The 27,478-nt window shown below is 45.6% G+C and overlaps 1 protein-coding gene across 1 annotated transcript in view; it reads left to right on the plus strand.

Annotated features, from left to right (window-relative positions):
- acss3 (acyl-CoA synthetase short chain family member 3) overlaps positions 1-27,478 on the plus strand; it is a 95,369-nt gene that overhangs the window by 62,184 nt on the left and 5,707 nt on the right. The window contains exons 10-15 of the mRNA XM_070901571.1: positions 9,605-9,700; positions 20,526-20,589; positions 25,190-25,271; positions 26,003-26,125; positions 26,987-27,086; positions 27,188-27,363. Coding sequence (XP_070757672.1) covers positions 9,605-9,700; positions 20,526-20,589; positions 25,190-25,271; positions 26,003-26,125; positions 26,987-27,086; positions 27,188-27,363 — 641 coding nt within the window. The remainder of the gene's footprint in view (positions 1-9,604; positions 9,701-20,525; positions 20,590-25,189; positions 25,272-26,002; positions 26,126-26,986; positions 27,087-27,187; positions 27,364-27,478) is intronic.

Consider the following 27,478-nt stretch of genomic DNA (forward strand, 5'->3'; position numbering starts at 1 on the left):
TAAGACCCATACTATCATACGCTTCAGTGAAGGTGTTGTTGATGGTTTGGAATTGGACCTCCGGGTGTGCACAAACGCAAGTGTCGTCTGCATGCTGTAATTCAATGACCGAGGATGGGACGACCTTGGATCTGGACTGGAGGTTACGGAAGTTGAACAGTTTCCCGTTTGTTCTGTAGATTAGCTCCACTCCAGCGGGAAGCTTATTGAGGCTGAGCTGGACCATTGCAGCAAGGAAGATCGAGCAGAGTGTTGGTGCAATGACAAAGCCTTGCTTAATCCTAGTCCGCAAGTTTATTGGGTCTGTGGTGGATCCGTTGGCCAGGATCACGGCTTACATGTCATCGTGACGAACTTTTGAGGGCAGCCGAATTTGAGGAGGAATCTCCATAATCCTTCCCGATTGACAGTGTCGAAGGCCTTTGTGAAGTCAAAGAAGGCCATGTACAGAGGCTGGTGTTGCTCCCTGCATTTTTCTTGAATTTGACACTAGGTGAAGATCATGCCCATTGTGCCTCTTAGTGGGCGGAATCCACATTACGACTCTGGGAGGAGCTCCTCAGCCACTGGGAGAAGGTGATTGAGGAGGATTCTTGCGATGACTTTCTCTGTAGCAGACAACAGGGAAACTCCTCTGTAATTACCGCAATCGGACTTATCACCTTTCTTGAAAATGGTCACAATTACAGCGTCCCTGAGATCCTCTGGCATGCTCTCCTCCTTCGAAATAAGAGAAATGAGTTCTTGGATCCATGCCAGGAGTGCTTCTCCGCCATGCTTTAGTGCTTCAGCAGGGATTCCATCTGCTCCCGAGGCTTTTTTGTTGTTCAGTTGTCAGATGGCCTTTTCAACCTCATGCCAGGCAGGGGTTGTGCTGAGGTGGTGGCGGGTAGCATGCTGCGGGATGGAATCAAGGATACTCGCAAGGAAGTAAGGAGATCTTTGAAGTGCTCCTTCCAGCGGACACTGACTGTCTCACTGTCCTTGATGAGTACCTCTCCGTTCTTGGTCCTCAGTGGGGTAGGACCTTGGGTGCTTGGGCCGTAGGTGATCTTGACTGCACTAAAGAATCCACGCACGTCATGGTTGTCGGTTAGTTGCTGGATCTCCTGTGCTTTCTCCACCCACCATTAGGTCGCGAGTTTTATGTTTGGCCTCGGCCTTCAGACATCTATAGAGCTGCTTTCTTGCTCTCGAGTTGTGTTGTTTCCAGTTCAAGGATCTTCTGGTTGTTCTCGTTGAACCAGTCTTTGTTTCCTAGTTGAGTGACCAAGCGTCTCTTCACAGGTGCTAATTATGGAGGCCTTGAGGGCAGACCAGGCACTATAGATACTCTGCGTCTCTGGTTCACTGGAAATCATCGGGTTGGTTGTGAGGCGCTGGCTGAATAGGGCTTTCTTAGCAGGGTCTTTTAGTGCTCCAGCGTTAAATTTTCTGCGGCAGTGTTTCTGTTGCCGCCGCTGTTTTGGGGCTACATTGATGGAAATGACCAGAGCAGATTATGCGGTGGTCAGTCCAGCAGTCGTCTGCTCCTGTCATGCTCGCCTTAGCCCAGAACCAGTGACTTTAACACCAGATGCGCACTTCCTTGCGATCCCTCACTCGGCCGATGACGTAGTCTCAACAGATGCCAGTGCTTGGAGCGAGGGTGTTGCCATGAGGCCTTGTACTTGTCATAACCAACACCTTGTTCCGTCAGAGAGACGAGACCATGTGCTAAGCATTTTGTCAGGAGGCGGGAACCATTGGTGTTGTCTTTCCCTATCCCCTTTCTGCCGATCACACCTCCCCAGAGGTCTGTCTTTTCAAACTCTGGTGTTAAAGTCACCGAGGAGGATGAGTTTGTCGCCCGGTGGGGCTCAGGTCAGGGAATGTTCAAGGCTGGAGTAGAATTTCTCTCTGGTCTCGTCTGTAGCTTCCAGTTTTGGGGCATACGCACTGATGACCGTAATGCACCGGTTCCGGGCTAGGGTGAGCCAAAGGCATTCGTTTATCTGCAAGAGGAGTCTCTGAGACACCCAACTAGCTCAGTTTTTATGGTGAAGCCTACACCATGGAGGCGGCGATCTTCTTCTAGTTTGCCTTTCCAGAAGTTGTAACCACCACTTTGTTCCTTGAGCTGGCCTTCTGCCTGCCTGCCAAGTGTCGCTTACGGCGGCGATGTCTCTGTCGAATCGTCTGAGTTCCTGAGCAACAATAGCAGTTCGGCGTTCGTCTGTCGCTGTTGGGGTTGTCCATGAGGGTCCTGACGTTCCAGTTCCCGAACTTCACTTTTACATTGTAGAAGATGCCTGTGTGTAACTTCTTTTAACGTGGGGTGGCTGTTGCACACCAGCTACCACATGGGCTTGGTAGAGCAAGGTCTTGGTCCAATGGCGAGGGGATCCAAGATAACTGGAGACCAGGCTCTGCTGCATGGGTCTAGTGTACACACACATATACTCCTACTGACCTCCTTCCCACAGGTCCTCTCTCCCTGGGTTTCATAGGATGCAGTGTAGACCCTCCGGCCCTGCTGCTGGTCCACACTGCCACCCTATCAGCACTTGCCTAATGCCTGGGATTATTCCCTTGGGTCTCCGGTGAATTGCCATTACTGCCCGTTGGCTTTGCTGTTATTCCTGCTAGCTTCTGGCGAGAGACAGATGTTAAATATTGAAATGAGGCTTGTTAGTTAAAATCATCCAGGCCTTGCTCCACTCTCTTCCAGGTGCACGGTCCACCTTGGGCGCCCCCACACACCGACCCTGCCCTGCAGTAAAATTGTTGCCCACCCAGTATTTCTTCCTTCTGCTTGATTTTCTGCCTTTGCTGTAATTCTCTCAGCAATTTTGCACCAAATCTCTGCCCCTATACCTTTAAAGCTCTATACCATATATTTTAGTATAACTATAATTTATATCAGCCAAATAAGATAGTTTTCATTTTTTTTTTGAAAGGAAGTTTTTGTTTAATGTTGATGGGACAGTGCATCATCATTATCATCATAGGCAGTCCCTCGAAATCGAGGAAGACTTGCTTCCATTCTAAAAGTGAGTTTTTAGGTGACTGAACAGTCCAATATGGGAATTACAGTCTCTGTCTCAGGTGGGACAGACAGTCGTTGAAGGAAAGGGTGGGTGGAACAGGTTGCCGCACGCTCCTTCCGCTGCCTGAGGTTGCTTTCTGCATGCTCTCGGTGACGAGACTCGAGTTGCTCAGCACCCTCCCGGATGCTCTTCCTCCAACTCGGGAGGTGTTTGGCCAGGGACTCCCAGGTGTCGCTGGGGATATTGTATTTTATCAAGGAGGCTTTGAGGGTGTTCTTGAAATGTTTCCTCTGCCCACCTGAAGCTCGCTTGCCTTGTAGGAGTTCCGTAGAGCGCTTGCTTAGGGGGTCTCGTGTCAGGTATGCGAACAATGAGGCCCGACCAACAGAGCTGGTCGAGTGTGGTCAGTGCTTCGATGCTGGGGATGTTGGCCTGATCGAGAACACTGATGTTGGTGCGTCTGACCTCCCAGGGGATTTGCAGGATCTTCTGGAGACATCGTTGGTGGTATTTCTCCAGCGATTTGAGGTGTCTACTGTATGTGGTCCACGTCTCTGAGCCATACAGAAGGGCGGGTGTCACTGCAGCCCTGTAGACCATGAGCTTGGTGCCAAATTTGAGGGCCTGATCTTTGAAAACTCTCTTCCTCAGGCGGCCGAAGGCTGCGCTGGCGCACTGGAGGTGGTGTTGAACCTCGTTGTCGATGTCTGCCCTTGCTGATAATAGGCTCCCGAGGTATGGAAAATGGTCCACGTTTTCCAGGGTGTCCTGGAAAATATATATATCTTCAGTGCATCAACAATGTTGCTTAGCTGAAGTCTCAGGGGAACTCCCCTCTTGCCAATACTCATACCCAGCTATTCTGATGGAGATGTAGATGGTTTTGTCATGTCGGCTTGTGCAGAGGATTCTAAGAAGGATGTATATTTTTTTTAAATCAATCATATTACCTACCATTCCATTGATTTTGTTTGGAGACAAAATATTTTATACTTGTTAGTTTATGTAAAATATTACTAGGGTAAACAATATGAAAGTCTCAGAACAAACTGTCTCAGATAGCCAACGTGCTGAAAACTCAGCCCATACCCATGTTGCTTTAATGATCAGCGGAGGCAGGAGACTTTAATTCCAGCAGTTTTTAAGTATAGGTATAAGGAAAGTCCTCGAACCTATGACCAGAAAGGAAAGGGGTAATGGTGTCCAATGTACAAGAAAGACAGGAGATGTCTTGAAGCCTAGTTTAATAGAAAATGGGTAAAGGAAGCCTAAAATGACCTGTATAAGATTAAACTTACAATAGCAATACATGTATTAATTTTTTTTTTAAGTATTACTGTGCCAAATGTTCATTACCATACAGCCATTGAAGGCCCATGGCTTATTATCACTATCCATCTGTCAGACAGTTTAATGAAGGACAAGCCTGTCAACTCTGAAATCAAGGATTCACGAGTGACAGTGGAGAATTATCCATTAAGTTAGATGGAGGAGGGTCTAAGAAAGTATGTAAGCTGATGAACATAGTTGGTAAACATATGCTTTTTTTGATCTGGATGGTGATCAAGAGTGAGAACTCTGGCTGATCTTCCCTTCTGTAGCTAGAGTTTTTTTGGCCAATACAACAGCCCGACTGGCATTGTATTGACGCAAAAACTCGAGCTACAGAAGGGAAGCCCGACTGGCACTCCAGCTGAGATTAGATAATTCAACACAGAGCCTGAAACCCTTTTGTCTGTATGGTTCAGTTCCAAGCTTCCTTTTACAATCTAAGTTAGAAGAGCATATACAGTGGCAACCAAGTGACTATCTGGCATCCCAGTAGGCATAAGTTAATGACCATACCTCCTAGAGATATGTTGCAAGAGTGGTTGGTGTACAGGCCTTTTTAAGAAGTGAGTTTGGCAGCTGTGAGAGTGGTAAGTTGTAGTTTGAAGATGTGCCTTGCTGTTGCATGGTTATAGATGGTGAGCATTGCAAAAGCAATTGATTGTCCGAATGCTTTCATGGGGCAACACTATTGATGGAACAGGAGAGCAAATAGTTTGTGTTATCCATACTTGGCTCAGCTACTTGGTACAGCACTCTCTTTTGGAATACCTTACTATTGCAGTTCTCCAAGTCTAATTCCTTGCTCATTTGTATCCAGATTCTGTGGGTACTGGAGACTGCATTCAGCCCGGGGACTGGGAGAAATTTAGAACTCAGCAGAGGAGGACAAAGGGTTTGATTAGGGCAGGGAAAATAGAGTACAAGAGGAAGCTTGCAGGGAACATTAAAATGGACTGCAAAAGCTTCTATAGATATGTAAAGAGAAAAAGATTAATAAAGACAAATGTAGGTCCCCTGCAGTCAGAATCAGGGGAAGTCATAACTGGGAACAAAGAAATGGCAGACCAATTGAACAAGTATTTTGGTTCGGTATTCACTAAGGAGGACACAAACAACCTTCTGGAGATAAAAGGGGTCAGAGGGTCCAGTAAGAAGGAGGAACTGAGGGAAATCCTTATTAGTTGGGAAATTGTGTTGGGGAAATTGATGGGATTGAAGGCCGATAAATCCCCAGGGCCTGATGGTCTGCATCCCAGAGTACTTAAGGAGGTGGCCTTGGAAATAGCGGATGCATTGACAATCATTTTCCAACATTCCATAGACTCTGGATTAGTTCCTATGGAATGGAGGGTAGCCAATGTATCCCCACTTTTTTAAAAAAGGAGGGAGAGAGAAAACCAGGAATTATAGACCGGTCAGCATGACATCGGTAGTGGGTAAAATGAGGAATCAATTATTAAGGATGTCATAACAGCGCATTTGGAAAAAAGGTGACATGATAGGTCCAAGTCAGAATGGATTTGTGAAAGGGAAATCATGCTTGACAAATCTTCTGGAATTTTTTGAGGATGTTTTCAGTCGAGTGGACAAGGGGGAACCAGTTGATGTGGTGTATTTGGACTTTCAGAAGGCTTTCGACAAGGTCCCACACAAGAGATTAATGTGCAAAATTAAAGCACATGGGATTCGGGGTAGTGTGCTGACATGGATTGAGAACTGGTTGTCAGACAGGAAGCAAAGAGTAGGAGTAAATGGGCACTTTTCAGAATGGCAGGCAGTGACTAGTGGGGTACTGCAAGGTTCTGTGCTGGGGTCCCAGCTGTTTACATTGTACATTAATGATTTAGATGAGGAGATTAAATGTAGTATCTCCAAATTTGCAGATGACAGTAAGTTGGGTGGCAGTGTGAGCTGCGAGGAGGATGCTATGAGGCTGCAGAGTGACTTGGATAGGTTAGGTGAGTGGGCAAATGCATGGCAGATGAAGTATAATGTGGATAAATGTGAGGTTATCCACTTTGGTGGTAAAAACAGAGAGACTGACTATTATCTGAATGGTGACAGATTAGGAAAAGGGAAGGTGCAACGAGACCTGGGTGTCATGGTACATCAGTCATTGAAGGTTGGCATGCAGGTACAGCAGGCGGTTAAGAAAGCAAATGGCATGTTGGCCTTCATAGCGAGGGGATTTGAGTACAGAGGCAGGGAGGTGTTACTACAGTTGTACAGGGCATTGGTGAGGCCACACCTGGAGTATTGTGTACAGTTTTGGTCTCCTCACTTGAAGGACATTCTTGCTATTGAGGGAGTGCAGCGAAGGTTCACCAGACTGATTCCCGGGATGGCGGGATTGACATATCAAGAAAGACTGGATCAACTGAGCTTGTATTCACTGGAGTTCAGAAGAATGAGAGGGGATCTCATAGAAACGTTTAAAATTCTGACGGGTTTAGACAGGTTAGATACAGGACGAATGTTCCCAATGTTGGGGAGGTCCAGAACCAGGGGTTACAGTCTAAGGATAAGGGGTAAGCCATTTAGGACCGAAATGAGGAGAAACTTCTTCACCCAGAGAGTGGTGAACCTGTGGAATTCTCTACCAAAGAAAGTTGTTGAGGCCAATTCACTAAATATATTCAAAAATGAGTTAGATGTAGTCCTTACTACTAAGGGGATCAAGGGGTATGGTTCGAAAGCAGGAATGTGGTACTGAAGTTGCATGTTCAGCCATGAACTCATTGAATGGCAGTGCAGGCTCGAAGGCCCGAATGGCCTACTCCTGCACCTATTTTCTATGTTTCTATGTTGTAGTGAGCTGCTTCCATGGTTAGCATACGGCTGTAATATGGGAAGGTTGCCTGGAGAGCCATCTTCAACTGCATCACAGAAACTTACAATTCTGCTGTTGTCGTGGTCTATTTCATTTGAGCTGTACTACTGAACTGTTTAGAGACTTTCACTTGCAAGGGACATTTGTTGGCCCTGATTTATTCTGAGGCTGCTGCAAACCATTAAATACCTGCAGCTCTACTCCTAACTTCTCTCCGTGTGTGTGCTCCGCCTGAATATTTAAATTGGTGTTTAACCAGAAGCGGAGAAATGGATGGGAGTTAAGTTGGGCAGATGTCCCGCCATGCTCCATTTTTGCACCACTAATATGCCACCAGGGGAATTTTTATTCTGTGATATGAACATATCAGTCTAAAGAATCTTTATTTTTATTAACTGAAAAAACACCCTTTAAAGCTACATGATCAGGTTAAAATTAAAATTGTATTAAATGATTAGATTATAACCGGGGTTTAATTTACTGCTAAATGTTGGGAAATATCAGACCTGAAATTGCGGTCGGAGGCTTCCCGCGGGCAAATGCCTCCGATCCGCAAGGAAAGTACACATCTATCTGGTGCCTCCGTATCTTCGGACTCTTGCAGTCCTGGGCCTGCCGGCGTACACCTGCGTAGAAGGCCACGTATCCCAGGGGCACATGTGGTTTGGAAGTGTCCCTGGAATCACGTGGGCCGGCCCAACCAACCAATCAAAAAGGGGGATTCCCATTATGCTTCTGGGGATTCCATTTATGTACTGAATCCCCATAAGCATAATAGGAATGACATAAAAAAACATGCTTACACACAACCTAAATAAAAATAAATCACATTTTTAAAATGAATAAAATTAGAATTTAATTAAACATTTAAAACAAACATTTATTTTTTTTTTTTTAAATAAATTTAAACATTTTGAAAGGGGCCAAAAATAACCTTAACTAATTTCATTGGTTTTTGAATGTTTAAATGATTTTTAAAAAAAAATTATTTTAATATTTAGGCCCTTATGCTGGTAAAAGAAGGTCCAATGCCTGCTTTTACCAGGCATAAGAGTTTTGTGGGCAGTAGTTGGGCAAGTAGACCCAACTCTCCGCCAGCGAATGTCCATTCCTTGCGCATGCGCAGTGCATGTCGAAAATCTGGAACTTGTGGGGCACTTGCGACCGAGCGTATGTGATCATGGGCCCCATAAAATGCGGGCTGTCATGCCTTCTATATATTCTTTTATAATTGTGCATCTTAAATAATGTGGATAGCATTGACTTCTAGTTTTTGCTAAAACTAGGAGAGATGTAAAACTAGTCAAGTGGAATAGTATGAGATGTAGGCTCGGATTTTCCGGGACCTATGAATGCATACGCTGTGCGTAGTGCGTACGCAGCCGCAACTGCAGCTCAATCCTAAAGGTTTTCACATGCACTGCGCGTACGCAAAAACCCGCAACTTTGTGATCTGTCAAGTTTCAGCTTGACAGATCATCTGCAGGAAATGGACAGTCGCTGGTGCAGAGTTGGGCTATTTGCCTAACTACTGCCCAGCAAATGCTCTCAAAACTCTTACACCTGGTAAAAGCAGGAGTAAGACCTTTTTACCAGTGTAAGAGTTTAAATAAATATTAAAATAAAATGTTTCAATGATTTAACCACACACACACATTTAAAATTAGTTTAGAATAATTTTGAAAAAAATGTTTACATTTAGTTTTCAAAAATTTAAATGTTTGTTTTAAATGTTTAATTAAATTGTATTGTCATTAATTTTGACCATGTGATTTATTTTTATTTCAGTGTTGTGGATGTGTTTTTTTTAGGGGTTTCCTATTCCTAAAATCTGGGCCTATATCTCATACTATTCTGCTTGACTAGTTGCTTTACATCTTTCCTAGTTTTAGGTAAATGGAATCTCCATAAGCATAATGGGACTTCCCCTTTGTGATTGGTTGGGCCGGCCCACGCGATCCCAGGGACGCTTGCGAACCGCATGCGCTCCTGGGATGCGTGGGCCTTTTCGTAGGTCCAGGAGTGCCAGTCTTCAAAAGTACGGAGGCACCAGGTAGGTGCGGAGTTTTACTTGCGGTTTGGAGGCATTCGCCCATGGGACGCCTCTAACTGCAATTTCCAGCCCATTATGTTAACAGATATTTTAGAGTTTTGCTCAATTATCTTCGGAATGGGGTGAGGGAGGTGAGGTGGGACTGGAACAACAAAGGTATAAGAAATACATTTTTCTGAACCTTCGGGAAATTGGTGCAGAGGAATGAGCTGAATGGTCTTTCCTCCTTTCAAGTTATTTTATTCCCCTTTTAAATTTAACAACTTTTAGTGTCCTAAATAATGAAACAGATCTTTTGCATTAGTACAATTGTCTGAATAATATAATCACGTTCACTGTAGTTTTCTTTATTTTGAACAGAAACTGGATCTCCAATAACTGCATCTTGTGTAGGACTGGGGAACAGTCTACATCCCCCTGCAGGACAAGCTGGAAAACCTGTACCAGGATATAATGGTGTAGTAATATATTTCTGATTCTTTCTTATATTTTTTGCTGAACAGCTTGGGTAGTCTGGCTTTTTATGTGCTAAAATCTATCTTGGTGAATATTGACACCAAGCAGCAAATAAAAGCTTTCACTAGTAGGCATTTCAAAAGGTAAATACTTTGAAATATCACAGTAATCTTGCATTGCCTTCTTGCATCTGATGGATAAGTTTCCTTTACGACCTTCATATTAAGTACATAATACCTGTATTGGTTCTTGGCCATCAATTTTGTGGGTAAACTCATGTCAGTGATTACTTTTGCACTAAAGTTATTTACAGAATGAATTTCCCTACCCTTGAATCCAGATGACAAATAAGATAAATTGTTTCCCAGTTATTTAGCAATTGACTAAAGCCTAGAAATTACTATGGATTATATTATCGCATGACTGCTTAACATGTTTATTTCCCCCCCTCCACTATTTCAACTGAGACATTAATCAATTTTTAAAAAAATTCTTGGAATGTAGGCATCGCTGGCAGGGCCGGCATTTATTGCTCATCCCTAGTTGCCTTGAGAAAGTGGTGGTGGGTCGTCCTCTTGAACCGCTGCAGTCTGTGTGATGAAAGTACTCCCACAATGTTAAGTAGGGATTTCCAAGAATTTGACTCAGCCATGATGAAGGAACAGTAATATATGTCCAAGTCCGAATGGTGTGTGACTTGGAGAGGATCTTGGAGGTGATGGTGTTCCCATGTACCTATTGCCGTATCCTTCTAGGTGGTAAGGTCATGGATTTGGGAGGTGCTACCGAAGAAGCCTTAGCGACTTGCTGCAGTGCATCCTGTAGATACTATACACTGCAGCTACCATCAACATCCTGGAGATCACCATTGACCAGAAATTCAGCTGGACCAACCATATAAATGCCATGGCTACTACAGCAGGTCAGAGACTGGGTATTCTGAGACAAGTCGCTCACCTCCTGACTACTCAAAGCCTCTCAAGCACCTGCAAGGTACAAGTCAGGATTGTAATGGAATACCTCCACTTACCTGGATAAGTGCATCTGCAACAACACTGAAGAAGCTCAATATCATCCAGGACAAGGTGAGAAAGTGGTGGTGAACCACCTTCTTGAACCGCTGCAGTCCATGTGGTAAATGTACTCCCACAATGCTGTTAGGGAGGGAGTTCCAGGATTTTGACACAGCGACGATGAAGGAATAACGATATACTTCCAAGTCAGGATGGTGTGTGATTTGGAGGGGAACGTGACAGTGATGCTGTTTACATGCACCTGCTGCCCTTCTCCTTCTAGGTGGTAGAGGTTGTGGGTTTGGGAGGTGCTGCCGAAGAAGCCCTGGCGAATTGCTGCAGTGCATCTTGTAGATGGTAAACACTACAGCCACGGTGTGCCGGTGGTGGAGGGAGTGAATTTTTAAGGTAGTGGATGAGTGCCAATCAAGCAGGCTGCTTTGTCCTGGATGGTGTCGAGTTTTTTGTGTTGTTGGAGCTACATTCAACCAGGCAAGTGGAGAGTATTCCATCACGCACCTGACTTATACCTTGTAGAAAGGTTTTGGGGAATCAGGAAGTCTTTTTCGATTTTACAAAGGCCTTTGACACTGTCGATCGTGAGGGCTTATGGAGTGTCCTCCGTTTTGGAGCCCCCGAAAGTTTGTCAACATCCTTCGCCTGCTCCACGACGACATGCAGGTCGTGATCCTTACCACTGGGTCCATTATAGACCCATTTCACGTCTGGACTGGGGTCAAACAGGGCTGCGTCATCACTCCAACTCTCTTCTCAATCTTCCTCGCTGCCATGCTCCACCTCACTGTCAACAAGCTCCCTGCTGGAGTGGAACTAATCTACAGAACTAGTGGGAAGCTGTTTAACCTACGCCTCCTCCAGGCCAGGTCCAAGATCACTCAAACCTCTGTCATTGAACTGCAGTATGCGAACGACGCCTGCATCTGCGTACACTCTGAGGCTGTACTCCAGGATATAATCGATGTATTCACCAAGGCATATGAAAGCATGGGCCTTAGTCTTAACATCCGTAAGACAAAGGTGCTCCACCAGCCTATCCTCGCCGCACAGCACTGCTCCCCACTCATCAAGAATCATGGCACGGCCCTTGACAAAGTAGACCACTTGTCAACAAAGCCAAACATTGATGTGGAGATTCAACATCGCTGCCAGTGCAGCCTTCGGCCGCCTGAGGAAAAGCGTGCTTGAAAACCAGGCCCTCAAACTTACCACCAAGCTCATGGTCTACAGGGCTGTAGTAATACCCGCCCACCTGTATGGAATGGAGGCATGTACGATGTACAGAAGACACATCAAGTTGCTGGAGATATATCACCAACGATACCTCTGCGATCCTGCAAATCCCCTGGGAGGACAGACGCATCAACATCAGTGTCCTCACCCAGGCTAACATCCCCGGAATAGAGTGTGGTTAGTACTTCAATCAGCTTCACTGGGCAGGCCACTTAGTCCACATGCCAGGCGCGAGACTTCCTAAGCAATTGCTCTACATGGAGCTCCTTCATGGCAAACGAGCAAAGGTGGACAGCGGAAATGTTACAAGGACACCCTCAAAGCCTCCCTGGTGAAATGCGACATCACTACTGACACCTGGGAGACCTTGGTCGAAGACCGCCCAAGGTGGAAAAAATGCATCCGGGAGGGCGTTGAGTTCTTCGAATCTCAACGTTGCCAGCGTGAAGAGGTCAGGTGCAGGCAGCGGAAGGAGCGTGCGTCAAATCAGTCCCACCTCCCCCTTCCCCCTAAGAATCTCATGTTGGACTGTTCAGGCACCAAAGAACTCACTTTTAGATTGGAAGCAAGTCTTCCTCGATTCCGAGGGACTGCCTATGATGATGATGATGATGATCAATGGCCACAGAATACCTAGCTTCTGATCTGCTTTTGTAGTCATAATATTTATGTTCCTGGTCCAGTTAAGGTTCTGGTCAATGGTGACCCCCAGGATGTTGATGGTGGAGGATTCGACAATGATAATGACATTGAATGACAAGGGGAAGTGATTAGATTCTCTCTTGTTGGGGATGGTCATTGTCTGGCACTTGTGTGGTGTGAATGTTACTTGCCACTTATCAGTCCAAACCTGAATGTTGTCCAGGTCCTGCTGCATATGAGCACGGATGGCTTCATTATCTGAGGAGTTGCGAGTGGAACTGAACACTCTGCAATCATCAGCGAACATCCCCACTTCTGACCTTATGATGGAGAGTAGTTCATTGATGAAGCAGCTGAAGATGGTTGGGCCTAGGACACTGCCCTGAGGATGTCCTAGGGATGAGCTGATTGGTGAGGTCTGATCCCAGGGGGGATCCGATCCAGTGGGGGTGGCTGATGGTGGGAGTCCTTGGGGAGCTGGGAGGAAGCACTCCTTCTCCTCCCGGCCCTCAAAGATTTCTCCGCGAGGCTGCACTCTCCTCGCTGCAACTGCCGGGAATGCTGAGGTCCGGGATCCTCAGCTGGCCACCGTTAAATCAGAGGCTCCAGCCTATTAATATTTAAAGTGCCATCCCCTCTCCTGTGAGCTTGTTGGCTTCCCTCTCCCTGATCCGCCTCCGTTAAACCCAGAAGTGGGCGAATTGAAGGCAGGTTGGGGTCACGATTCACATTTTTAATACTTCAACCACCCATCCGATTCCAATCCACCGTTTTTTGGGGTTAAATTACCCCCAATGTTTCAGGCCGATGACCTTTCGTCAGAACGAGAAGAAGTTAAATATCTAACAGATTTTAAGCAAGTACAGGAGCAGGGAAAGAAGGGGAGGAGAAGGGAAAGAAAGAACCAAAGGAAGGTCTGTGATGGTGTGGAAGGCAGGAGTGATTAAATGACAAGAGATGATGGTGCAAGGCAAAAGGGAGTGGGTAAAGATACAAGTGAAGAAACAAAAGATACGTGTCGAGGGGCTGTAATCATCATAGGCAGTCCCTCGGAATCGAGGAAGACTCTTAGAATGAATCCTTAGATGGCTGAACAGTCCAATACAAGAGCCACAGTCCCTGGCACAGGTGGGACAGACAGTCGCTGAGGGTAAAGGTGGGTGGGACAGGTTTGCCGCACATTCTTTCTGCTGCCTGCGCTTGTTTTCTGCAAGCACTCAGTGATGAGATTCGAGGTGCTTGGCGCCCTCTCGGATGCACTTCCTCCACTTAGGGCGGTCTTTGGCCAGGGATTCCCAGGTGTCAGTGGGGATGCTGCACTTTATCAGGGAGGCTTTGAGGGTGTCCATGTCACGTTTCCTCTGCCCACCTTTGGCTCGTTTGCCATTAAGGAGTTCAGAGTAGAGCGCTTGCTTTGGGAGTCTCGTGTCTTGAATGTGGACAATGTGGCCTGCCCAGCGGAGCTGATCAAGTGTGGTCCGTGCTTCGATGCTGGGGATGTTGGCCTGGTCGAGGACACTAATGTTGGTGCATCTGTCCTCCCAGGGGATTTGTAGGATCTTGCGGAGGCATCGTTGGTATTTCTCCAGTGACTTGTGGTGTCTACTGTACATGGTCCATGTCTCTGAGCCATACAGGAGGGCAGGTATTATGACAGCCCTGTGGACCATGAGCTTGGTGATAGATTTGAGGGCCTGGTCTTCGAACATTTACCAGTAACTACTTAAAATTTACAAAGTGACTTTCTGCACGAATATTTTTGTGGCCTTCTGCACATGCATGCAATATACCTATCCCCTCCCATGCATGTGCAGTACCCAACAGTTGCAGACTGCAGTGCAAAGTGGGCCAGGCTTTGTTCAGCTCCATGAGAGAAGGATCTGTGCTGGCCGGTGTGAGAAGAGAGGATTGGAGGGAGAGAAAAAGAGGAGGGGGGAAAAGAGAGCGAGAGAGGGAATCAGAGGGGCGAGGAGGTCAGGAACAGGTGGGATGGCGGGGGGGGGGGGGTGGTGGCGGGAGAAAGGAGGTCAGGTGCGGTGGGGGGGGGGAAAGAGAGAGAGAGAGAGAGAGATCGTTAGGAACTGGGGGTGGGGGGAGAGGGGGTCAGGAACTGGTGGTGGGGAAGAGAGAGAAATGGTCAAGAACAGGGGGGCGGGGGGGGAGAGAGAGGAAGTTAGGAACTGGTGCCGGGGGGGAGAGGGGAGGTCAGGAACGAGGGGGGAGGGGTGGGGGGGGAAAGAGAGAGAACGCGTTAGGAACTGGTTGGGGGGGAGGAGGAGAGGTCGTCAGGAACTGGTGGGGAGGGGAGGAGGTCAGGAACTGGGTGGGAGGGGGGGAAAAGATGAGGTCAGGAACTGGTGGGGGTTGGAGTGAGAAGGTCAGGAACTGGTGCGGTGGGAGAGAGGAGGTCAGGAATTCAGGGAGGGGAGAGAAAGTCAGGAAAGTACATGATCCAGGTCTAAAGATGTGAGGAATGAGAGCGAGAACGTGATCCAGATGCTAAGACTGATCACGTTCTTCTACCCTCACCTCCTTTATACCACGTTCTCCCTCTCCTCCCTCTAGAACTGGTTGATTTCTCGGAAAGCTTGGCTGTGTGTGTGGCAAGTGCCATCATTGGAGTGAACAAAATCCAGAAGTCATGACACTGTCCCTATTCATTTCATACTCAATAAAGCTGTTAATGATCTGTGACCCCCACACCATGCCCCATCTATTGCGGGGAGCAGTTGAAGGGAAGTTCAGGAACTTAGTGGGGGGGGAAGGTGGTCAAGAACACGTTGCGAGTGGGGTTGGGGGATGCGAACTTGGCAGTGGGAGAAGTTCAGGAACCTGAGGTTGGGGGTGGGTGGGGTGGTCAGGAACACTGGCGGGGAGGAGTAGGTTGTCAGAAACTTGGAGGCTCGGAGGAGATTGGAAGCTTGGAAGTGTGAGAGAATGTCAGGAACTTTGGCAGGGGGTGGGAGAAGCTCTTAACCCGTGAGGGTGAGACTTGTTTGTTTTGTCTTGAGCCTGGCAGTCAGAATGGCTCGAATTACACTTTGCAGAGTAACTGGTTACATAGGCAGGGAGGATCTAATTACACATTCCAGAGAAACTGCTGGGTGTGTCTTGTCATCCAAAGTGACCATTCAGAAATTTGTTGCGAATAGGGCTTTCTTAGCAGGGTCTTTGAGTTCTCCAGCATTGATTTTCCTGCGGAATTGTTTCTGTTGCCGCTGCTGTTTTGGGGCTACGTTGATGGAGATGACAGAGCTGATTAGGAGGTGGCCCATCCAGCAGTCATCAGCTCCTGTCATGGCACGGGTGATGCGGACGTCCTTGCGGTCCCTCGCTCGGATGATGACGTAATCTCACAGATGCCAGTGCTTGGAGCGAGGGTGTTGCTGTGAAACCTTGTACTTGTCTCTCTGACGGAACAAGGTGTTGGTTATGACAAGGCCATGTTCTGAGCATTTCATCAGAAGGAGGTTAGCATTGGAGTTGGTTTTCCCTACCCTCTCTCTACCGATCACACCTCCCCAGAGGTCTGTGACCTTTCCAACTCGAGTTGAAGTCGCCAAGGCGGATCAGCTTGTCGCCCATTGGTTCTCGGGACAGGGATTGTTCAAGGCTGGAGTAAAATTCCTCTTTGGTCTCGCCTGTAGCTTCCAGTGTTGGGGCGTACGCACTGATGATGTAAATGGAATTTAATCCAGAGAAGTATGAGGTAATACATTTGGGGAGGGCTAACAAGGTAAGGGAACACACTAAATGGCAGGATACTGAAGAGTAGAGGAACAAAGGGAACTTGGAGTGCAAATCCACAGATCCCTGAAAGTAGCAGGCCAGGTAGATAAGGTGGTTAAGAAGGCATACGGAATGCTTGTCTTTATTAGCTGAGGCATAGAATACAAGAGCAGGGGGATTATGCTTGAACTGTATAAAACACTGGTTAGGCCACAGCTGGAGTATTGCGTGCAGTTCTGGTCATTGCATTTCAGGAAGGACGTGATTGCACTAGAGAGGGTACAGAGGAGACTTACAAGGATGTTGCTGGGAGTGGCGAATCTAAGCTATGAGGACAGATTAAATAGGCTTGATTTGTTTTCATTGGAACAGAGGAGGCTGAGGAGAGACCTCATTGAGGTGTATAAAATTATGAGGAGCCTAGATATAGTGGATAGAAAGGACCTATTTCCCTTAGCAGAGGGGTCAACAACCTGGGGGCATAACTTTAAAGTAATTGGTAGAAGACCTAGAGGGGATTTGAAAGGAAATTTCTTCCCCCAGAGGGTTGTGGGGGTCTGGAACTCACTGCCTGAAAGGATGGTAAAGGCAGAAACCCTCACCACATTTTAAAAAGTACTTGGATGTGCACTTGAAGTGCCATAACCTGCAGGGTTACGGACCTAGAGCTGGAAAGTGGGATTAGCCTGTATAGGCTCTTGTTGGCCGGCATGAACATGATGGGCCGAAATGGCCTCCTTCCGTGCTGTAAACGTCTATGGGGCCGAAATTGTTGGCCTTGCCGCCAGATGCCGTCGACTTTTTTTGCCGCTCTCCCCTTGGTGACAGATTCCTCCAGGTCTGCATCCAGTGGGGCGAGGGGAGTACTGCGGGAACCGCCCACTGATGCCGGCTGGCAGCCAAGTCGTGTAAGTGACCTCCCGCCCGCCGAGCTGCCATATTGGTGCGGCGGGAGTCGGCGGCATCAGGGGGAAAGGCCCACTGCCTGGAGGCAGGTCTAACCCCGATGATAAGTAAGAAGACCTGCAAAAAAAAAAGTTACTTTCATTTTTTAATTTTATTTTTTTCAGTGTTTTACCTCCTATGGGGTCCCCTAAAGCTGTTATGGTTTTTTTTTATTGTGAATATTTTTATTTTCAGTGTCCCCTCCCCCGGGCCCGACTCAATCCTCGGCGGCACTTTGGTGAGGATTGCATTTGCCGCAGAGATTGAAAGCTGCCGCCCAGATTGACGTCGTAAGCGGTTATTTGGCCGCCGGGTGGTACTGCCATCTCATTTAGAGGGATCTTCCCGTAAAGTGCTGCCTAGTCTCTCGGCGGCCATCGGCTGTCGTTTGGCCGGGCCTTGGCTTCCACCAAGTTCGGGTCCTGTGATTCTATGACTGTAGCGCACTGGTTCCAGGCTAGGGTGAGCCGAAGGGTTATGAGGTGTTCGTTTATCCCGCAAGGGGAGTCACTGAGATGGCCAACTTGCTCATTTTTTATGGCAAAGTCTACTCCATGGAGGCGGCGTTCTTCTACTTGTTTACCTTTCTAGAAGAAGGTATAACCACCACCTTGTTCCTCGAGTTGGCGCTCCCCTGCCTGCCGGGTCTCGCTTAGGGCAGCGATGTCTACGTCGAAACATCTGAGTTCTCGGGTAACGATAACATTACGACGTTCTGGTCTGTTGCTGTTGGGGTTGTCCATGAGGCTCCTGATGATCCAGGTCCCGAATTTCATTTTAAAGGGTGGAAGATGCCTGTGCATGAATTCTTTTAACGGGGATGGCTGTTGCACACCAGCTAGCACACAGGCTTGACAGAGCTTGTACAACAGACACCTCAAAGCACTGGAGAAGTACCACCAACGCTGCCTCCACAAGATCCTGCAAATCCATTGGCAGGATAGGCGTGTCCGTGTTCTCATTCAGGCCAACATCCCCAGCATCGAAGCATTGACCACACTCGATCAGCTCCGATGGACGGGCCACATTGTCTGCATGCCCGATACAAGACTCCCAAGCCAAGCACTATACTCTGAGCTCCGATGCAGCAAGCGAGCCCCAGGTGGACAGAGGAAACGCTTCAAGGACACCCTCAAAGCCTCCTTGAAAAAGTGCAACATCCCCACTGACATCTGGGAATCCATGACCCAAGACCGCTCAAAGTGGAGGAAGGCGTTGAACACATCGAGTCTCTTTGCTGGGAGCAAGCGCAAGCAGCGCACGACAACCCAAGCACCCCATCCACCCGTCCCTTCAACCACCGTCTGCCCCACCTGTGACAGAGACTATAGACTCCGCATCAGACTCATCAGTGACCTGAGAACTCATTTTTAGTGTGAAGCAAGTAATCCTCAACTCCGAGAGACTGCCTAAGAAGAAGTTATGAATAGACACACCCTAAAATTTATGCCTTGCAATAAATATGAATTCACCTGAGCTACAGTCAATCATTCCTCTGTTAAATTTGCTCACGAACATATCACATTTCTGGCCTTTCTTGACATTTGCATGGAGATATTTTGTTTTGGTACCTTATTTAATTGATTTGTTATCCTATAATTCATCACTGTATCCCTATGAATTAGTCAATAAATTATATAAAATTTTGCTGTATATACATGAATAGACTTCATTAAAGATAAATTTTTTTTAAATGGACAGGTAGACACCATAATTTGCTCTTTAGTTATTGCTGCGAGGCAGAATGCTATATACAGATTGTCCAAACATTAAAATATTTAATATAAAAACAGAAAATGCTGGAGACACTCAGCATGCCAGGCAGCATATACTTAAAAATATTTAATGGGGAGAAGTTTCAAGCAATTGAATATTCCCAAGACACTACTTTTATTTTTAAACACAAGTTCAGGATTCACTACATCCAAAATCATTCCTTTCAGTTGATTCAGTCTTGCAAATTGATTTTTGAAGTCTATTGTTTCATTTTTTACTTTAAAGAGCACATCCATGTGGTGGAAGGTGGTACTACACATGTTTGGCCAATCGTTGAGAATGCATCCCAGGCGTGATGCATTTATTTTGTTTAAAGCAATTTGTTACAAATGGTAACAGATCATAGGGTTGAGATGACATCTTAAACTGTGAGAGTGGAGATAAAGTGGCTTAATATTAGTCCAGCCTCAATTATGGGACATAAATTGCACCCTACAGGTGGTCTTCATATATCTAACCAGTCAGAAAAGCCAGTTTGGAAACTAAGATGTTTCTTGTAATTTTTTTGGTCCATTGCTGCCAGTGAAATCACTATGGTGGTAAGATATTTCATAAATACACCTATGTTTGCAGATAAAAATATATAATTTTGTTGTAATTTCACAAAATAAATATTGACATTTCCATAATTAAATGTTTTTTTAAAGGAGCAGTACTAAATAATACAATCCAAATTACTAATTATATTAACAATTAACTGCTTTTAAAACATATAATAAAAATTATATTAAATCATTTTCATGCATTTCTTTTTAACAGAATTACCATTTTCAGTGTGGGGGAGCTGGACACTGTTGGTGTGCACTTTCACTTATCTGTAGCCTGTCCCTTTCTCTCAGTAGATCAGAACACAACGACATACATGGTAGGCTCAAAAGGAAAAGGAGTCTGTGGAGAAGTAAGGTTATAATATATACTGACGACCATCTTTCAGACTATACCACATATTTGATTCATCCTTTTTAGGATTTGGAATTCATTTTTAAATGTTTATAAGTGGGGGAAGAAGGACAGTTATCAACAGAATTGCACAGGGTAAATTTTTCCATCGATCCATGCAGTTGTCAGCAACAGTATACAACACTAATGGATGTCACTTCCCCACTATTGAGCCTTTTTTCATGATACCCATCATATTGACAACATAAATGTCACTATTGACAAAAATATTATACTTAACTGGTCTATAATTCTGTTCATGGCTCACTCATTTTAGAATATCAGGTTTGCATGAGCATTGGCATTATACTATCGCTGGTATCCACAAATTCAGTATATTTATTATTATTAATAATGGTTTTTTAGTAATGTGGATAACTTAATGATTAGAACCATTTCATTTCCATTATGGCTACCCACTTAGCAGGCATCAACTGTATTAATAACAAAGTGAATGAAGTATTGATTTATCTGGAATGCAAATTTTTAATCTGCTTTATTAAAAGATTTTATATTCTCTCATTTTGTAGCTATGATTCTGGACAATGACCTGAAGGAAATGAACCGCAACATTCTGGGGAATATTGCAGTGAAGTGAGTATTAATGGTTACTTACCAACATTAGTTATTCTGAGATGCAATCAACATCATTCCATTTAATTCAATAGATCTTATCTTTCTTTCATTACATATAATGCACAACTCTATCCTTATGTATTTATCACTTTAAAAAAAAATCTAATCTAAACCATGAGACACCAGGAATGATGAATAATTTTATGTGAGGCTAATCGCCACTTTTTTAAATATATTAATTCCCGAGAAGTGAGCATCATTGGCTGGCATTTATTGCCCATTCCTAGTTGCCCTTGAGAAGGTGTGGTGGGCCGCCGCCTTGAAATGCTGCAGTCCATGTGGTGAAGGTATTCCCACAATGCTGTTAGGTGGCGATTTCCAGGATGTTGACACATCTACACTTAAGGTATGCCAATATATGTCAAAGTCAGGATGTTGTGTGATTGGAGGGGAACTTGGAGGTGATTGTGTTCCTGTGCATCTGTTGCCCTTGTCCTTCAAAGTGGTAGAGCTCACTGGTTTGTAAGGTATTGCTGAAGAAGCCTTGGCAGGATTCTGTAGTTCGCACACACTGCAACCAGTGGTAGAGGAAGTGGTTCGTTAAGCTAGTGGATGGGTGCTGATCAAGTGGACTGCTTTGTTCTGGATGGTGCCGAGCTTCTTGAATGTTGTTGCAGTTATACCCATCCAGTGTAGATTATTCCATCAATCTCCTGACTTCTGCCTTGTAGGTGATGGAGAAGATTTGGGAAGTTAGGAGGTAAGCCACTACGCAGAATACCCAGCCTCTGACCTGCTTATAGTAGCAGTATAGTTTCTGGGCAATGGATGTTGATTGTGGGGATACAGCAATGGTAATGCCATTGTATGTCATGGAAAGGTGGTTAGGCTCACTCGTGATGTAGATGGTCATTCCCTGGCACTTGTGTGGCATGAATGTTACTTACACAACCTCATCTCTCCTCTGGAGGGAGGAGAGCATGCCAGGAGATCTTAGAGATGCAGTGATCGTTACCATCTTTTTAAAAAAAGGGGACAAGTCCGACTGCGGCAACTACAGAGGAATCTCCCTGCTGTCAACCACTGGGAAAGTCGTCGCTAGGGTCCTCCTCAATCGTCTTCTCCCCGTGGCCGAGGAGCTCCTCCCAGAGTCGCAGTGCGGATTTTGTCCCCTCCGGGGCACAACGGACATGATTTTTGCAGCGCGACAGCTGCAGGAAAAATGCAGGGAACAGCGCCAGCCCTTATAGATGGCCTTCTTCGACCTTACAAAGGCCTTTGACACTGTCAACTGCGAGGGACTATGGAGCAGCATTCTACTCCGTTTTGGATGCCCCCAAAAGTACATCGCCATCCTCCGCCTGCTCCACGACGACATGCAAGCTGTGATCCTGACCAACGGATCCACCACAGGCCCAATCAACGCCTGGACCGGGGTCAAGCAAGGTTGCATCATCGCGCCAACCCTCTTCTCGATCATCCTCGCTGCAATGCTCCACCTCCCGCTGGAGTGGAATTCAACTATAGAACCAGTGAGAACCTGTTCAACCTTCGTCGTCTCCAGGCCAGATCCAAGACCGTCCCATCTTCTCTTGTCAAACTATAATATGCCATCGATGCATGCGTCTGCACGCATTTAGAGGCTCAACTCCAAGTCATCGACAACATCTTCATGGGGGCATACGAAAGCATGGGCCTTGCGCTAAACATCCGTAAGACAAAGGTCCTCCACCAACCTGAGCCGCCACACAGCACTGCCCTGCCAGTCATCAACATCCACGGTGCGGCCCTGGACAACGTGGACCACTTTCCATTATCCATTATCAGCAAGCGCAGACATAGACGACGAGGTTCAACACCGCCTCCAGTGCACCAGCCTTCGGCCGCCTGAGGAAGGGAGTGTTTGAAGATCAAGCCCTCAAATCTGGCACCAAGCTTATGGTCTACAGGGCTGTAGTGATACCCGCCATCCTGTATGGCTAAGACGTGGACAATATACAGTAGATACCTCAAATCGCTGAAGAAATACCACCAATGATGTCCGCAAGATCCTGCAAATCCCCTGGGAGGACAGATGCACCAACGTGCATGTTCTCGATCAGGCCAACATCCCCAGCATCGAAGCACTGACCACACTCAACCAGCTCCATTGGGTGGGCCACATTGTTCGTATGCCCGACACAAGACTCCCAAAGCAAACGCTCTACTCGGAACTCCTACATGGCAAGCAAGCCTCAGGTGGGCAGAGGAAACGTTTCAAGGACACCCTCAAAGCCTCCTTGAATAAGTGCAACATCCCCACCGACACCTGGGAGTCCCTTGCCAAAGACCGTCCAAAGTGGAGGAAGAGCATCCGGGAGGGCGCTGAGCACCTCGAGTCTCATCGCTGAGAGTATACAGATACAAGCGCAGGCAGCGGAAGGAGCGTGCGGCAAACCAGATGCCCCACCAACCCTTTCCTCCAACGACTGTCTGTCCCACCTGTGACAGAGACTGTAGTTCCCGTATTGGACTGTTCAGTCACCTGAGAACTCACTTTTGGAGTGGAAGCAAGTCTTCCTCAATTTCGAGGGACTGCCCATGATGATGAAATATTTTCTTCATTTTCTGCATGAAAAACTGGCAGCAGAATGAAAGTGTGCTACAGTTTTTCTTCATTGCAAGATTCCACAAAGTTAGGGCATTATTAATAGCATCTGTGTATCTATCCAGCCTCCGACTCTCAATCCCATGACCTCACGTACCACGGGATGTCACTTCACCAATGTGCAGGTAGTCAGTGACTAGCAGCACAGGAACTTGCAGGTCAGTGTTAATTTCCCAAGTGGAAGTGATGTCTTGATTTTAAGGCAACCCTCTGACTGATCTATTTGAAGGAGAAGGCAGACTGCAAGAAAATCTCCAAGGAAACCAAGTTTACCCTCTTTGGCCCTGATTCATAACACCATTGAAACAGCCACAAACAGCGTCTGAGTGAAGATGCAATGAGGTCCATGCAGTACAAGGATCAATAATGAATACACAGTACGCATCTTGAAGCAGATTTTCACATACCCGGGCAGAGCAGGGTCTCTTACAATACATACCAGGCATTTTGTGGACATTTTCTGGGCAGTAGTTGGGCAAATAGCCCAACTCTACGCCAGTGAAAGTGATCTTTGGGTCGGTTTGTTTGATCTGTCAAGGCGAGTTGAGTTTTCACGCATGCGCTGTGCATGCAGAAAACCAGAATTTGCGAGACCTTTTACAAGGCTTACGACAGCGTATGCACACATCGGCCGCACAAAATCCAGGCCAATAATTCATTGCACACTTCACCTAAAGGGACTGTGTCATGGGGGCCCAAACAAGAGAACCATTCTTCCTCATACTTTTTACAGAAGAACCTCCAATGCTGTATGTGGAAAGGGAAATGTTCTGTGCCATTCTCCAGCCATCTATTTTCCTCCATCAAAATGTTTTAGCAAGCAATTTGCTAGCGGCATTCTGCTAATTGCTCATTTCAAGAGAAAATCATTTTAATTTTCCAAAAGGGAAAAGTGGCTGAGTAGAATATGCAATGTAGATTCACCAAAGGCACAGTTGGTTCCTTTACCAAGGCATAAATGTCAACCACTTGGAGTATGAATAAAATCTCTGAGTTTGTAGCATGTATAAATTTTTATTTGAAGAGTACTTCTAGGGTATATTTTCGAGCTGCATTGGACTGTTCAGTCACCTAAGAACTCCTTTTTAGAGTGGAAGCAAGTCTTCCTTGATTTCGAGGGACGGCCTATGATGATGATGATTTTCGCGTGCAGGCATTAAAGTAGCGTATGATGAACTGCGTGCTCATCAAATCACACATAATCAACCTCTTTAAACTACAGCTTCTATCTTTGAGACTTGAGCACAAAAATCTAGGCTGACACTCCAGAGCAATGCTAAGGGAGTGCTGCACTGTCGGAGGTACTGACTTTTAGATGAGACAATAAACCGAGGCCCCGTTTGGTGTCTCAGGTGGATGAAAAAGATCCTATGGCTCTATTTCGAAGAAGAGCCAGGGGAGTTATCCCTGGAGTCCTGGCCAATATTTATCCCTCAAATCAATTATCACTTTAAAAAAAAAAAAAAAAAATTATCTGGTTATTATCACGTTGCTCTTTATAGGCACTTGCTGTGCACATTTCCAATATTACAACAGTGATTACACTTCAAAAAGTACTTTATCGGCTCTAAAGCACTTTGGGATGTCCGGTGGTCATGAAAGCTGCTATATAAATGCAAGTCTTTCTTTCAGCAATAATGCCGATTTTAAGATAAATCTCTGGAGTAAGTGGCCTATTGGCAATGCAACTCAAAATATTGAAATACCTTTGAGTGTGTGCCTCCAACTGAAAATGCCACAATCATAAAATTAGTTCTTACTGGAAGCATGTGGAATTAGGTCTGCTGTATGTTGGTCATTGCTGGCTTGTACACATCATCTTCCATTCTCTGAGAAAGCAAATGTGACTTTAATGTCCAATTTCCTGCCAGTGGAAAAGAGCCAGAAATGTATATGAAGATATTCAGAGTTGCTGCATATTTGCTTATCACAAGCTAGTATCCCTATTTAACACCATTGTCTCCTTTTAAGGTTACCTTTGCCTCCAGGTTCAATGGCAACACTTTGGGAAAATGAAAAATTGTTCAAGGAGCTCTACTTCACTAAATATCCAGTAAGTATATCTCTCTCACTGTGAATGCAGTGTGATCAAACAGTTTAGTATTTTAAGCATTTAGGTAAATTATTGTGCTCAAAGTAAGGAATGTCACCCCCAGTGTTTAAACAATTTTTTATTTTTGACATCCAGAAGAAAATTTAAACTCCCCCACCTCCCTTCCACACCAAGCAAAAACTGGGTGGGTAAGTGGTTAAAATGCCCTAAATAGCTTCCCCATCTGATCCTGCTGCCTTAATCCCAATATTAACTGGCTCATTTCAGAAGACGAGAGGGAAACCCTCTGGAAGGGAGCAGGGTTCTCCTCATTCAAATATGCAAATTAGGCTCCGATTAAGTTATCGGAGCCTGACTGCAATCTGAACCGGAGGCCTGTGTCTGATGACAGGATTGCTGCTCCAGACTTCAAAAGATAACCTTGGGCCTCCACTGACATGGGCTTCACCTGCTCACCTGATCGTGATGCCAGAAACCATTCCCTCCGATTTAGAGGAAAGGATATAAATGCTTATCGTATACGAGTAATCACAGCCGCTCCCTTTGCTTAATACATCAGGCTTTATTTTGCTGTTCTTATCAGAGAGGTTGAGGTGATACCAAAAAAAATGACACTGGGTGTGATTCGTAAACTGTACTCATCGGCAATCATAATATTTGAATGGTACAGGAACAGTTAAAGTAAACTTGAATCGATGAATTTAAACTTTTCCCTCTATCTCTATATACAGGGTTACTATGATACTATGGATGCTGGCTATATGGATAATGACGGATATTTGTATGTCATGTCACGGGTAGATGATGTAATCAATGTTGCAGGTCATAGGATTTCAGCTGGTGCTATTGAGGAGGTAAAGTTATTTTTGCAGCTTTTATCCCATTTTGTTTTCTTTCTCTCTTCCCAAAATTGTTCCTCCTGCACATAGGTGACCCTCTCCATCCAGTAAGGTTGGACAATCTTGGGTGCCCCTCGAAATCACCAGTTCTGTTTCTGGCAGTATCACACGGCAATGCAGTTGTAATGTGAATAGGTGCCCTGTCTTGGTGGTGTATCTTATTTGATAGAATCATAGAAATTTACAGCACAGAAGGAGGCCACTTTGGCCCATTGTGTCCACGCTGGCCGACCAAGAGTTATCCAGCCTAATCCCACTTTTCAGCTCTTGGTCTGTAGCCCTGTAGATTATGGCACTTTAAGTGCACATCTAAGTATTTTTTAAATGTGGTGAGGCTTTCTGCCTCTACCACCTTTTCAGGCAGTGAGTTCCAGATCTCCACCACCCTCTGGGTGAAGAAATTTCCCCTCCTATCTCCTCTAAACCTCCTCCCAATTACTTTAAATCTATGCCCCCTGGTTGTTGACCCCTCCGCCAAGGGAAATAGGTCCTTCCTATCCACTCTATCCAGACCCCTCATAATTTTATACACCTCAGCCAGGCCTCCCCTCAGCCTCCTGTTCCAAAGAAAACATACCCAGCATCTCCAATCTTTCCTCAAAGCCAAAATTCTCCAGTCCAGGCAACATTCTTGTAAATCTCTTTTGCATCCTTTCCAGTGCAATCACATCTTTCCTGTAATGTGACCAGAACTACACACACTTTTTTCAAATTAAAATTAAATAACATGAAATATAAGACTAACTTTAAAATATTGGACATGATTTAGAAAAAAAAGGAATAATTTACTGATTATGTTTGTTGACATTCTTTCAGTCCATCCTCACTCATCCAGCTGTAGCTGACTGTGCCGTGGTAGCCCTCGAAGATTCTGTGAAGGGACATATTCCACTAGCTTTATGTGTTATAAGGACTGGTAAGACCTTTAATTTTGCCCATTAAATAGTCTTGTGTATCTTCACTTGACATTCAGATAAATAGCATAATTAAATTTTACTTTGAAAAATATATAACCAGGTGTGACACAAACATTTGAAGAACTTACAGAAGAGATTGTTAAAGTTGTTCGGGACTCCATTGGTCCAGTCGCTGCATTCAGGAAAGCAGTTTTTGTACCAGTGTTACCAAAGACTCGTTCTGGCAAGATACCTCGTTCAACACTTTCAGCACTGGCAAATGGCGAGTCTTACTCAGTAAGTTTGTGCTTTCACTTTATTTAATGGAGCAACGCATTTGATTTTGAAAAGTGGCTTTTAAAAAAAACTTCTTTGGTTGCCACCGATGTGATAACTTTACTTGATATGTCTT

The sequence above is a fragment of the Pristiophorus japonicus genome, chromosome 15, assembly GCF_044704955.1.
Source record: "Pristiophorus japonicus isolate sPriJap1 chromosome 15, sPriJap1.hap1, whole genome shotgun sequence".
NCBI lineage: Eukaryota > Metazoa > Chordata > Chondrichthyes > Pristiophoridae > Pristiophorus > Pristiophorus japonicus.